The following is a 14,488-nucleotide window of genomic DNA, read 5'->3' on the forward strand; positions in this document are numbered from 1 at the left end:
AGCTTGATCAGAAATGTTCATCTTACACCCTGCCCTGAAGATCACCAGACACAGTCGTAGGCTAAGCCAGATCAACGCTGCCACTTGCATTAGATCCATCTCCCCCAGTCACTGGTAGCAAGAGTGACACATTTCAGAGTAGCAGCCGTGTTAGTCTGTATTCGCAAAAAGAAAAGGAGAACTTGCGGCACCTTAGAGACTAACCAATTTATTTGAGCATAAGCTTTCGTGAGCTACAGCTCACTTCATCGGATGCAGAGTGACACAGTGGTTAGTCAGTCTGTTGGCTGGCAGGACAGCAACACAGTGGTTCATGAATCCCACAGCAGGACCTAGGGATAGAGGCCCAAGGAAGTAACTGGGTGCCAGACCACATAGGGCTTTACAGATTTTAACCAGCACCTTTGCCGAACTTTTTGAGTCTACAAAGCTCACAAGAACAGCTTTCTTTTAAAATTTCCTCCTACTTCCTGCCTCCATTCATACAAGGAATGGCTGTCTTATGTTGTTTCACAGCTTCCACTTCCAGACCATGGAAGTCCAGAGGTGTTTGAAAATAATAATGAAAAGCAAACATTTTGAGCCTCAAAAGTTCATTAGAGTTTTTGGACAAAGGTTAGGGGAGGGAAGGAGAGATTCTTGTTAGGTCCTAGCTGGGGTAAAATCCTGGCCCCTTTGAAATCAATGAGAATGTTGCCAGTGACTTCAGTGGGGGCAAGTATTTCATGCCTGGTTCTTATTAAGACCTAGACTTCAGGAGTATTTTTATCAGTGTAAGGGGTTTGTATATGATCTGTGTAATCCTGAATGTTCGCCCAATCACAACCTTTGAATTCCCCAGTATGAAATTGACCGGGAATGTTAGGCAGCTGTGAATCAGGAGCATAACAACCAGGAAGCATACAGTTGATGCAGGGAAGGGGAAAGAGGTTGTGGATAAAACAGTGTTAACAAATATTAACTATTTCCTCCCCAGCAGCAATTATTGATACATATGTTTTCCACAGGCTTCAGTGAAATTAGGATCTAGCCCCACAACTTCAAAAGTGTTAACTCCTTTATATCTTTCTTCCTTTCTCACTGCATGTATTGATTTTAAAAGTTATCCCAAACTACACAGCAACAACATAAAACATGGAGACATAAAACAAAACATTTCACTGAGATGAGTCCTCCATTGTGCAAAGAATTATGCACTACTTCAGTCCCACTTTAGCCCCCAAAATAGCTTACATGGGATTCAGTTGGAGCACAGACAGGGATGAAGTTCACCTTTTGTGAACTAAAAGTTAGGATGCGACTGAATCTTGAGTCTTGAAAGGGGATGATGTAGGGTTGCGATTGCGTGAAACTGTCACGGAGGACTTTTGACCTGGGGTATTAAAATCAATAAATACGACAAAGTGCCTTGCTCTATGTCGGCTGCTCGCAGCTGCCGCATCACTGAAATCAGTAGCACTTCTAGCGTGAGTAAGGAGGGCAGGCTCAGACCCGGAGGGCAGGCTCAGACCCAGAGTTCAGGCTGATTGTTGCCAGATGAGCTTTACTCCTCCATATCACCTGTCCTGGAAAGCAGAAGTTCAGAAAGGCCCTGGCAAACGCATGATAAGAATGCTGCAGCTTCTTTTGTTTTTATCATTTGGGCTTGCAAGCTGTCTCTTTCTGAGCGGGCGGGTTTGCACGTTTGAGATGTGGGGTCTGATATTTTTCAACAGATGCAGAAACAATGAAAGCCAGACAAAGCATGTCTGAGCGTTTGTGTGGAGCCGTTGCAGCGCAGGGAGGTCTGTAAAATGTACTATGTCAGTCCCAAGAGTGCATACCTTATGAACTTGAGAACACTGGACTCCCACCCTGCCCACTACCAAGGAGACCTCCCAAGGACTCTGGATATTTCACTGTTTTATTACAGCTCAGGGAAATAGCTGCACTGTGATAATTAAGCCAATATTTGGCACAGCAGTAAGAAGCATTTAAGAAGCAGTGAAAAGGGGAGAGGGGCAGAGAGGGGAATATTTTCAGTGCTTTTTCTCATCTCTGAACATAAACTGCAGCACTCTGAATGTGTTGCTGGTTAATTTAGAAAGTAATCTAACAGACCAGGCAAACTCTGCCTGTAAATATTTGTTGCCCACTGGAATTGATATCTCTGGATGATTTCCCTCTTACACAGAGACTTTCAACTACTTTAGTGTGAATTACGCGCCTGTGGGCTCATCTGAACCAGTTTCCTTCTTGCATCTGAAGATCTTTTGCCAATTTAAAATAAAGAGCAACTTCATATTCTTGCTCTGCCAGGGGGAGGGGGCGCATTTTATTTAATAAGACTTCTAAACTTTGATGGCCAAAATGCATCTCTTGGTAAGCGTGTGTCCAATACATACTGTGCCTTATGCATGGAATGACCTCTGAGTTGTGGTTCACAAAACCACCATGCTGTCCTTGTTCAACCCCCTTTGAAAAACTCAGACCAACATTTTCAGACTTGGAGTTGCCAATTTAGGAAAGCATTCTTGTTCAGGACAGCACTTAAGCACGTGCATAAATCACATTGACTTAAGCACATGCTTAACAGGTACGTGCTTGAGTGCTGACCTGACTAGGAATGGGTTTAAGTAAGCAGTAAGTACTTTTCCAAATTGAGGACTTAAATCTCATATTTTCGCACCTAAATAAAAGTGGGTGATTTCAGAGGGGCTGAATACCAGCAGCTCCAAGTGAGAAAAATTTGATCCTGCTTGTTGCACATGTTGTGAGATCATAATTAAAAAAAGAAAATTTCCTTCCTCTAGATTTCCCAGTCCATCCTCTCTGCTCTATGTCAGTCTTTTAGGCCATGATTCTGCCAAGACTTACACATATGAGTCTTTATGTTTGTGTCTACTACAGAACCAAATGAGCACCAAATGAAAAATTAATAATAATTAGCGCTGATCAAAAATGTGTCATATTTTCATGAAAAAATTCAAAATTTATCTGTTTTTTTTTTCAAAAATTTTTAAAAATCAGAAAATTTAGACTAGGTCTACTACTGTCTTTTATGAGTATACATACCATATGAGTTCTTGACTTTGCTGTTTTAATGTTCTTTTCATGCAATTTTATTGTGTGTAATTTTCTCAGCTTTTAAAAAAGCACACTGAAAAAACAGAAACGTAATTGTGTGGAGCAGCAATTGCAAGGAAAGTCCTGATCACTCCCCTGGAGTGCCAGATTGGAGCATGCTCAGTGGCTTTACGGGGATGGTGCATACGCAGTACATTTGGCATTTAGGAACTCTGCAAGGATGGAGCATGCTTGGTGAAGATGGAATCACTGGAGAATTTAGTTGCCACACTTTAAGAAGTCTCTACTGAGCATGTGCCAATGGCAATTTTTCAGAGGCATGTAGCTTGGACAAATTTGGGTGAATTTTCACAGGGATGCAAAAGGTACATTCCTGGCACAAGGGCAACCACCTTGCCAAAGTCCAAGACCCTGCTCTAAAACATGGGGCCGGTAGAAGTTTTGAATGAAATAGCGGTAAGCACTTTTTTTTATCATGGCAAAACCACCACCTAATTCTGAGAAACAGCTGGACTCTTTTTCCTGAAACTTTCCAGAAAAATTCAGCCTAAGGCAGACACTCAGCATGGAAAATTTCAGCCTGAACAATTTAAGATTGAAAAATTATAAGAAATTGAAAACAGGCTCTTCTAATGGGAAGTGCTGAGCAGTCTTAAGTATATGCAACCCTACCAGCTGTACCTATAATATGCCTTTGTATTCATACATGTATATACATACATACCCACACATGTATACCAATGTCTGTAATACACATCTGTGTGTATATTTGTAAGTATATGTGTCTGTACACACACATGCATATATGTATACAAAACCACGCTCATGTTCACACACATACAGACACGTTCTGGCCGTAACACACACTCTCCATCCTGTGGTTCGTTTGCGGTTTTTGCATTATGTTGAGTTGCACTTTCTGTGCTGGCAGACAATAAGCTCCCATGGGCATGGATCTGTTCTTTGTTTTACACACTCCATCTAACATACAGCACCATGCAAGCGGATGACACCATGTAAATAGTAACATTTGCCAAAAGCCTTTATAACTAAAGATTGACTGGATGTGAACTGGCAAATGTTGCATCACTTCTAATACGCTTTCTGATATTGGCTATTGTTCTATGAGTTTTCTCTGGAAACTGCATTCTACCGAGAAAATTGCATGTTGAAATAAAGCCATAAACACCTTTTTCTGAAGGCATATGGCTATGTGTGTGCGGTATGAGTTGCACATTACTGCTTTAAATACTCAGCACGGTTAAACATGTTATTGCTGATACTATTCTACAAGTGTGAAAAACTGAATTCCATGTGTTAGCATTTTTATCTTTCATCTTTCCTGTGCAAATCCTTTACCGGTTTGGGATGATTGCTGCTTCTAATTATGTATTTTACCCCCATTTCCAACTCCTTGCCACTTCCCATTTGTTTTCATCCCCTTGCCATCTGTTTTCCTCTCTTTCTTTCCCTATCTTGAACTCCCTCCTTTCCTTGACCCTGTCCTGCAGTCCTTCCTTTGCTCTGTTGTATCTTTGCCCTGGGACTTACTCTCTTCTTCAAACTGTTGGAATCTTTCCTATTGCCATCTAAATGTGACATTGCCTCCTCAGTATGCTCTTTGTTAACTGTGTTGAATCTCATTAGACTTGTGTAGCTAATGGTTGGTGCATTGTATGTTTGCCTAAGGGAGCTCTGTATGGGGCAGAACAGTGTGTGGCTAGTGCTGTTATAGCCTCCCAGGCCCCAGCAGCCCCATCTACACATAGCTTTCACACCCTATTAGTATTTCCCAGCAGCAGTGTCTTCTAGGAGCTATTACATGGGTCCGGATCCTACAGACGTTGTGCATCCCCAAATCCTACTGATTTCTGTAGGCGTTCTGGGTGTTAAAACAAGTGCAGGATCAGAGCTGTAGTTTCAAAAACAGAAACTGACTTTCAGTGGGGCTTGTGCTCCAGAGTCATTGAGGTGCTTTTGAAATGTCCCGCCTAAGTGTAGGTAGGGCCAGTGATTTTCTTTGTGGATGACCCAAGATTTCCCAAAATAGGGACATAAATTTGGGAGTGAGATTTTCAGAAGCACCTAAATGACTTGAGCACAAATCCTATTGAAAGTCAATGGGCCTTACGCCCCTAAGTCACTTAGCCCATTTGAAAATCCACCTCGTGTCCTACTTCCATGGTTAGGCTGCACAGCAGCAGCTCCCATTGACTTGAAAGCCACTTATGTAGGTTCCTTGTGTTAGGCACTCTGTGATAGGCTGGGCTCCTTTTAGGTTACATTGGGCGTTTTCATACATTCCGCCTTCTCTCCCCCCCGCCCCCACCATCCTTCTTATGATGGGGGCACTCAGTCTCAAAGTGTTTCAGAAGACTGTGTAAAGATCTGGCTTGTTTCTGAAGATGAGGTATGGCTTGGCCCCCAGTCAGGGCTTATCTTCAAACCTGCCAGGCTGCGGACAGCTTGTATGTGGTCTGATGAGTCTTTGTGGGCAGCAGAGGTTCACAAGCTGTCCTCCTCTCAGCGGCTCTGTTACAAGAGTCAGCTGACTGTGGTGTGCAGTAGCTTTTCTCCTGGTTGCCACCCCTTCCTGTGACACACACTCCCTTTTAAGCTCATTTGCTTCAAATGGAGCAGGCTCTGCAGCTGTGTCTGTCCAGTACCAGTTCAGCCCAGAGGCCATCGTTAGCCTTTTTCTGATTGGGATGGGGGTGTGCCCCATCACACCTCCAAGTTTGAAAATGTTGTCCTGTATGACAGTCCCTTCAGGAAAGCGCCACTCTGGACTTGCAGGACCAAGTGACACTTGGGGATTTCTGTTTATTGTTAATGATACTTAGCGCTTACCCTGCTCAGTCCTGCAATACTAAAGTCTGTGGAAGGTGCACTATTGACTCCAAGGGTCGCAAGGTCAAGCCCATAAACAACAATAATTTTTCAAAACAAAGTACAGACATTAAATAACTAAGTCTTGCAGCACCACAGCAAAATAGATGTTTCTCTCCCTCTTCCAAATATGGGCAGCCTGTTTGCATAGCTCCTCTGAATTTGGTCTAAAGAGGTTAAGTGACTTGCCCAGGGTCAAAAAGGAGTCAGTGGCAGAGACAGCACTAACTCTCAGGAGTCCATTCCCTTGCTCAGTTCACTAAATCAAGTCACCTCTCCTTCTGCTTGAAGACTGAAGTTGAATGAAATGTGCTTTAATCTTGTGTTTATGTGTCTTCTTTATTATGTTCATTGTGTTGTGAAATCCAATGACATTTCTTGTACTCTTATGCTTCTCCCTCCCCCATTGGGTAGAATCCAATTTCAAAATTCTACAGTTACTGCTGTTCCTGGGCTGGAATTGTGTCTTCTGGATGATGGTTCTGATTTGCCATATAGATGTGTTTGTTTATATGCAACGAGGACAAAACTCACACAATTTATATAATTCCCCTACGTATAATGTGCCTCAAGCAGAATAACGCAAAACCCTAGACTCTTAAGAAGACTTGAATTTGAATTTCAGACCTCTTCAAGTCAGGGATACATGTACTGTAGCTGGAGAATTCAGGGGACAGAAATGCAGTATTAAGACATTAAGTTTTAAATTTTCAGCTGTTCCTCCCCCACTGCAATTATATGGAAACAAATTCCAGTGCTTTTAGAAGTTTGGTTAGATGTAGAACAACACAGCTAACTGAATTGCACTGCCATGTCTTTTTGTTTTAGATGTGTGTCTGATTAAGATAAATCAGATCTATCGCGAGGTTAGTCAAACCCAGTTCACCCAGCCATATCCATGATTTAGTACTAGTGTGATTTTTCATCTGTCTTTCAAGATTGCCTGGAAGGGAGTTCAGGTCTTTTGCCCTATTTTCAAGTGACTTAAGAGCCAGGCAGTTTCATTCTGTTGTACAGGTTTACAACGCCTCTAAGAAGCTTTGTCTATATTTAACTGTTCACGTAGCCTACTTCCAATGTGCCTTAGCAAAGGAGAGGGTTAATCCCAGCCCACTCTTCCCCTTATGCTGTTCACTTCCCTCTGTTAATCTCTGAATCATGTGCAAATCGAAGCACTGATCTGATTCTTTCTTCTCTGCTGCCTCTCACATTTTAGATGAATATTTGACCTTCTCTGACAGAACCAAGCCATGGAACCTAGAGAGCAAATACCTAAGACATTTTTGGCTTTTACGTGATGTGCTTGTCTCATCTATTTGAGTGCTTAGTTTCCAATAGATTTAAAAATAATTGATGTTATCCCAAAAGTTGCATTTATTATTGTTGAGTGCAATGTGCACTGCATATCGGTACCTTACAGAGTGCATTAATATGCTGTACTTAGCCAGGATACATTGCAGTGAAGGCTCCTTTGTACTGCAGAAGAATCCTCTCTGCCTGTCTTTCCAACCAATTAATCACTTTCTTTCCTGTTAACTTGCAAGGAAACTCATTGGCAAGTCCTGCGTTCACTACTGATACTCCATAAAGGAGAGGGTTTATGGAGCAAATTACTCCACTATATTTGTGAGTTTTGAATTTGTAGTTTACGTATTTATTATTGTTGTTATTATTTTATTATGTATTTATACTTAGCGGCCATGGCCCCATTGTTCTAGGAGCTGTGCAAACACAATGACGAGACGGTCCCTGCCCTGAAGAGTTTACACTATAAGTAGGATGGATTTGCACATGAAGAGCGAGAGCAGAATTTTGCCCCATGTGTCCAAAACCAAACCAGCCATCCCCAAGCCCCTCTGCTTGTTTAGGCCACAACATAACCCATTTGCACTAACACGTGCCACACCCTTTCTTTTCAGGGAAGCACCCTGGCATGATGCTTTTCTTGTTTATTGCCTCTGCTCTTCTATCATTCTACTGACAGGATCCAGAATTTTGCATTGTTCCCTTTCTTGCCTCTTGGTTGTATATTTAAGGATCAGTTTCTAAACTTGATTTCGCTAAACACTTTCCTCTCCCCTCCCTCCTTTCTTTTACAGGCACTCGTCAGGCTTCCTCCTCACATTTCACAGTGTGATGAAGTCTTTAGGTTCTTTGAGGCTCGACCAGAGGACATTAACCCTCCGAAAGAGTAAGCGTCATATTGATTTCCAGCACCACACGGTGCTTTTGTTTGCATGGAAGGAAGCCAAAGGTCATTCTGGTTTATTACTTCCAGTGGATGTGAGAACAGCGTTCTAAGTTTTCAAATGCTACCTGGGAAATGGCTTTGTAATTAGGTAAAAATAAGCCAGAATGGGGGGTGGGGCTGCGGGGTTCAAACAACCCCAAACACAAGTCTTGCCTCCATTCCTCAGGAAGCTCCCTTCCCACTTTTTCATTGTTTCTTGCTGATAATTCTAATAAGAGAACTTTTCCCAGTTTGTTGGTTTTAACTTGCCTGTTATCACCAAGGAGTCATTAAGCTCCTGAAAGCATTGTCTCAGCAGCAGATGGAAATCCTGCCATTTAAGAGATTGACTCATAATTAGCAGCTGCCTCTTTAACTGTACTCCTTCCTGAAGATATTTAGTTATTTTACTGGAGTATGAGTGTGATCCTGAACCAAAATTGTCTCCAGAGAGTTTATTCGCTGGAAGCAGGAAGCCAAAGCAAAGGTTGACGGCAAAGCTTAGGTGAGAGATAAAACAGAGTCATAGCTTTTACCTTGGGATGGACAGATTGATTCAAACAGAGACCTGGCCAAGGATCTGAGAACTAGTACATTTTATTTAACCTAATGAGATGCTAATTCCTCCTGAAAAAAAAATACATTGACAATTGTATTTACTAACAATGCTACTGCTCTAGCTGATATTTCCTCTTCCCCCGTTCTCAGTGCCCCAACACACCCACACTTTGTATTACACGTGATATTTGCCTGCTAAAAACATCTTGACCCCATCCACACTGGGCCTCAAACCTGTTTGCTGCATTGATTGTAAACCATGCCGGACTAATTTGTTTCAACACTGTTTGCATGGCCATTGTGGATAGGGCCAAAACATGTTTAGAGCCATTTGGGTTTTAAACCAGTTCAACCAATGTGGAGCCTGATCCAAAGCCGACTCAAGTCAATGGGAGTTTTTGCATTGGCTCCGCTAGGTTTTTGTTCAGGCCCATAGTTCCCAGCCCAGTGCCGAAGAGTCGGAGATGTACTTTAGGGGCCTCATTTTCAAAACAGTGTCTCTGTTTGTACACACGCAACTATGCCTGCATGGGGAAATGCTAGAATTTGCACTCACACTAACCGTGCATAGTCTTTTCTTTTTCTTCAGATTTATAATCTGAGAGCTGAAAAAAGAGTAAACCTGTCTCTTCAGCTCGGCCTCTTCAGGAGAATTTGTGGGGCGACTATTAAAAAAGCCACGCTTGTATGTTCACTGCTTCACTCGGTACTGCAAAGTTATTTTAAAAAGTAGGAGGATATGTCCAAGTTAAGGGGCTCATTGCACTTTGAACTTACTGTCTGGCACAACAGTCCTCCAACAACCTGAATCGGCTTTACAAACATTAATTAACTGTAAAACATCTCTAGAAGGCCAGAAAACGTTGTCCCCATTTTACAGGTAGAGAAACTGAGGCACAGAGAAGCGATGTGAGTTGCTTAGGGTCACAGAAGAAGCCAACGACAGCTTGAAATAGAACCCAGGAATCCTAATTTTAATGTTTAGACCACACCCCTATCTACTTGAGGTACTGATTATAGTCCACATCACAGCATCTGAGTGCCCCACAGTCTTTAATGTTTCCCTACAAGGGAGGGCAGAGCTACTAGTCTCTCTCTGCATCAGTTCTCCATTTGTGAAAGGTAAGTGACTTGTTTAAGGACACACAGGATGCCTATGGTAGAGCAAGGATTAAACTCTGGTCTTCCAAGTTCCAGGCTAGCACTCTAAGCACTGCACAAACCTTCCTCCCTTCCTACAGCTCTTCTACAGCCTTTGCCAGTCTGAATGTTCAGACAGTCCGAGCAGTTATCTTTGATCCCATTTTCTTTAAACCTCCTTCCACTCTCCCAAAGACAAAAGACTTGAAAGTTTCCCAGCTCAGTACTTGTATCTTATTACGACTTGATAATGAATGTGATTTATTTCATTGGAAAGTATAGAGAAAAGCCTGATTAAATCTCATTTTGCTAATGTTTGCGAGACGTTAATCTAGCCAGGTTTAAATAAATCCTACCTCGTCTTCTGTAAGCAAACAGATCTTAGGGAAGGTGTCTAAGGTTTCTGCTGAGAGCTCTTCACAAAAGATGTATTGTTGAAATGGAAGATTAGCCCCTACAAAACCACAATGTAGAAGCCAATGGCAACAGCTCAGTATTTTTCTTCACTGAGGGGAGGGGAAGGAGAGGAGGTCGAGGGTTTGCAGGACTGCTGTGTAGGCTCTGCGCAAAGGGCATATCAGCAGAGAACCTGAACCTGAGCAGTGAGTGTGCAAAAGAGCAGAAAGAACAGTAAAAAATCCTGGATTTATCCTCTCGGCCTGCTTCTGTACCAGGCCCTTCAATTGTCTTCTTCAGAAACAAGGTGGTGCACTGTCTGAGCTCTTGGAGTTAAATTCTACTCCTAATTACACTCATAAAACCCAGCCAGGTCATTGGGGTTACGCAGGTGTAAATGAGGGCAGAATTCGGAGCATGATATAAAAAATTCATTTTTTTCCTTCAGTTGGTCCCTCTGGTCTTCAGTGTAGATACTGGTCACAATTTTAATTTGTATGTAAACTACACGCAAAAAACAATGCTAAAAGAATAGGTGTCAAGTTAAGTATTCAAAAGGTTGGAAATGCCAGAATGATGGGTGTCTGTGTAACCTGAATTCATCCTCCTTGCATATGCTCTGCATCACAGTCTTTTATTTCGTGATCATATCCTATTTTTTCCACAAGACCCCTGCCTCATTCAGTGAAAGTCAATGAGACTTGGGCATGACTTAGTGTTTAAGGGCCAGATTTTTAAAGTTATTTAGTTGCCTAACTCTAATGATTTAAATGCGAGTCAGGTGCCTAAATACCTTTATTCTGGCCTAAATTCTGGCCTTAAGTCACTTTTGAGAATATAACTCAGGCTCCTAAGTCACTCTTAAGTAGGTGTTTTGGAAAAAATTGCCTCTAATCTCTTATGTCACTCCATTGACTTAAATGACGTCTGGATTTCACCTTAGTTTCTTAAATTACTTAGGTGCTTTTGAAAATGTTGCCCAATATGTCTGTTTCCCGATCTCTTCTTAGTCTGACATTCCTTCACCCCCTTGTTTATTGCCTTCCCTTTCTGGGTTATGTCTCCTTTCCTTTACGAGCTCCCTGGGGCAGTCAGCTGCAATGAGCCGTGCACTCCTGTGGTACGCATTATAACAATGTTTATTTGATGTGATTTTTAGAAGTGCTGAGCACCTGGAAATCCTACTGCAGACAATGGTAGATGCTGGTGCTAAGCAGCTCTGAGACAGTCAGGCCCATTACCCTTTGCATGAAGCAGTCTGACCCGAGCTCCCTGTTTGTTTTACTGTTCCATGTTTTCGGTGACCTCCCAAAGTTTTTGAGCCCTGTGTCCATGGGAATAAGGTATCTCCATCAGCTCTCTTGACCCCCTGCCATACTTCTGAAAACTTCTATGAGGCTTAAAGGCAAATGGCTTGGAAAGTGCCATAGGGATAGTATCAGAACAGGACAACATAGTCCCCAGAGTGCCATCCTATCAAGCTCAGGTAGGACCCATCAGCGCTAATGTTATAACTGAGTCAAGAGCCTTTTACAACAGGGTTCCTTTCTGCAGTATAGACGGGGTCTTCCTTGTGTTCTGTAACAGAACACAATTAAGGCTCCATCTACACTGCAAAACTTAATAGTGCTGTAACAACGCCCCCAAACCAGCGTTATACCTGTAGTGAAAACGGGTCCTTAGTAGCGTTCACTCGTGCAAATGCTGATGACAGGGCTAACACATAAAGCAGAGCATAGAGCTGCATTCCCAACATTCCTTACAAAGCGTGAGGGTTTGCTACTACATATGAACTGTTGCATGGGGGGAAAGGACCTTTGAACTGTAGTTTTTGGCAGATAAGGAAATAAGGAGGCAGTTTTAACTATTTATATTTGAAATGTATATATTGGGCAAACTTGCTGTGCCTGCAAAAACAGATGTAGCAAATATTTAGGTGTGCTAATGACTGTGCCCAATAAATTGTAGCGTTTTGAATCAGTACTGTAGTATTTGTTTTGTATTAAAGAGGAAGGCACATATTTGCTTTTCATCATCCTAAATGAATGAAATGTTGCTCATCTGAATACCACTCACCCCATAACTGGTTGCTTCAGCTGCTGCTGATAAATAACGAATCCAGAAATGGATTAATTTTAGGCTAGGTTTTGCAATTTGAGTTCAAAGCTGAATTTAGGCAAGGGTCCATCCTAGACAAGAACAAAATCTCCAAGAGATTTTTGTACCCAAAATAACAGAAGTCTGAAGAGAGCAAATGACCTTGCAATAATTCTGCCGTCTTGCATGGTAGTAATCACATATGATCAGCTACTTTTGTGAGTTTTCTGCCAGCTTGAACATGCTCTTCACAGGAGAGTTCAACCCCTTCTGGTTTGGATTCAACATAGAGGGCAGGTTCTGTTCTGAAAAACATACTCCAGCACAGAAATTCTAATAGACTTGAATTACAGCTATCTATTTTGGCCAACCTATAACAACAACAATAATAAAAAAATAATATTTTGAACTCATAGCAAAATTTCTTATCTAAGAATCTTTTGATAATGGTAAAGGGCTTTACAAACAGTACACAAATCCAGGAGAGCTTGAAATATATTAAGTAGTAGACAATATAATTTTAAGGGAGGGTTGAAATATATAACCTACTCAATAACTAACGTTCATGTAATCAAGTACTGAGGCACTATAGTGAGGTACATACTCATGAGCTTTATTGATCATGTCTGCATTGCATAATGCAGCATTCAAACTCCTGAAGTCCAACACCGTAGATCTCAGAGCGTCGATTCCGGCTGTAGTGTAGACCTGCCTTAAGATACTTGAGAATAGTGTATTTAGGCTTTTACCAACTCATAGTTTCAAGATCTTTGATAAGGTTTCACTTAGAAGATTATCTAAAGTAAATTATCACAATGAAGGGGATGACCGTGTCTCTTTGATTTAAAAAAAAAAAAAAAAAAGGAAATAGCCAATGTCTTACTGGGGCTCTTCAGTGTTGGTCTCACATGGGATTTACTATCCTGTTTACAGTGTATAAATGATTTGGATTAGAACATCCAATATAAAATTATGAAGTTTGCTGCTGACTGCAGGATAATGCAACTTAGGCTGAGAGAAGATTTAAATCTTTTAGTTACTGGGCCAGTAAATGAAAAATGGAATCAAATGTAAATACACATCAAATAATAAACCTGGAAGAAACGAGGACACATATTAAATGGAATAGGTACAACAGCAAAAAACCCCAAAACAACAAAAAAAGTGGGGGGAGGTGGGTGGGGAGAGAGAAAGGTACATTGGCTAAGTGACTGTATCAACAGAGGAATAGCAGACATTATCACTGTTATCAGAGGTGCTGGAACTAGGGGTGCTGTGGGTGCTAACACACCCCTGGCTTGAAGTGGTTTCCATTATAAACAGGGTTTACAATTTGGTTCAAGGGTTCTCAGCACCCCTGACTGGTATCGTTCAACCAAGTGGTTACACGCATGTTGACTATTGCATTCAGATCTGCTCCTGCTTTCATAGCAAAGACGTGACTGTCCCAGAAGAAGGTATAGTATAAGTGTATATTGGAGCAAGGATAATTTTTATGCTTGATACTTAGGACTGGGAGCTCAGAGATCTGGGGTGAAACTGGCCCCGCTGAAGTCAGTGGGAGTTTTGCCATGGTCTTCACTGGGGCCAGGATTTCACCACTAGAGTCCCGTTCAAGCTGTGCCACTCACTCACTGTGTTACCTTCAGCAAGTCATTTCACAGCTCCATGCCTCAGTTTCCCCAACTATCAATTGGGGATCATAATTCTTATCTATCTCACAGGGCCTTCTTAAGACTGAATTCCTTAATGTTTGTACCTGTTGATACAACTTGGAAATTTAGGCAGAACTGCTTCACTCAAAGAATAGAATGACATCCCACAAGGAAAGCCCAGACTACACCACTCATCAATGCTCGTATCCCAGTGCCGTTATGAAATAGCCTGTCCTCTGGAGGACATTCTTGGTATCGACATGCAAAGCTTTATCCAACAACCCAGCTTCCAAATTGCTTTATCTTGCATTGCTTTTGGAAATGGATTTGGGTTGCTTAGCTCTGGTGTGCTATAATAGCCACAAGATGGACTCTGCTCTCAGTTACACTGGAGTAAATCTGAAGTCACAGAGTAACTGAGATAAGAATCTGGCCCAGATATGTTTATCCCTCATCA

General features: G+C 41.9%; 1 protein-coding gene across 3 annotated transcripts in view; it reads left to right on the forward strand.

Moving 5' to 3' along the window:
• Positions 1 to 14,488, forward strand: part of SH3PXD2A (SH3 and PX domains 2A) — a 394,865-nt gene that overhangs the window by 165,635 nt on the left and 214,742 nt on the right. For all 3 annotated transcript variants that reach the window (XM_073354456.2, XM_073354459.2, XM_073354458.2), the window contains exon 5: positions 8,055 to 8,146. In XM_073354456.2, coding sequence (XP_073210557.1) covers positions 8,055 to 8,146 — 92 coding nt within the window. The remainder of the gene's footprint in view (positions 1 to 8,054; positions 8,147 to 14,488) is intronic.

The sequence above is a fragment of the Lepidochelys kempii genome, chromosome 7 (assembly GCF_965140285.1).
Source record: "Lepidochelys kempii isolate rLepKem1 chromosome 7, rLepKem1.hap1, whole genome shotgun sequence".
In the NCBI taxonomy this organism is placed as follows: Eukaryota; Metazoa; Chordata; order Testudines; family Cheloniidae; genus Lepidochelys; species Lepidochelys kempii.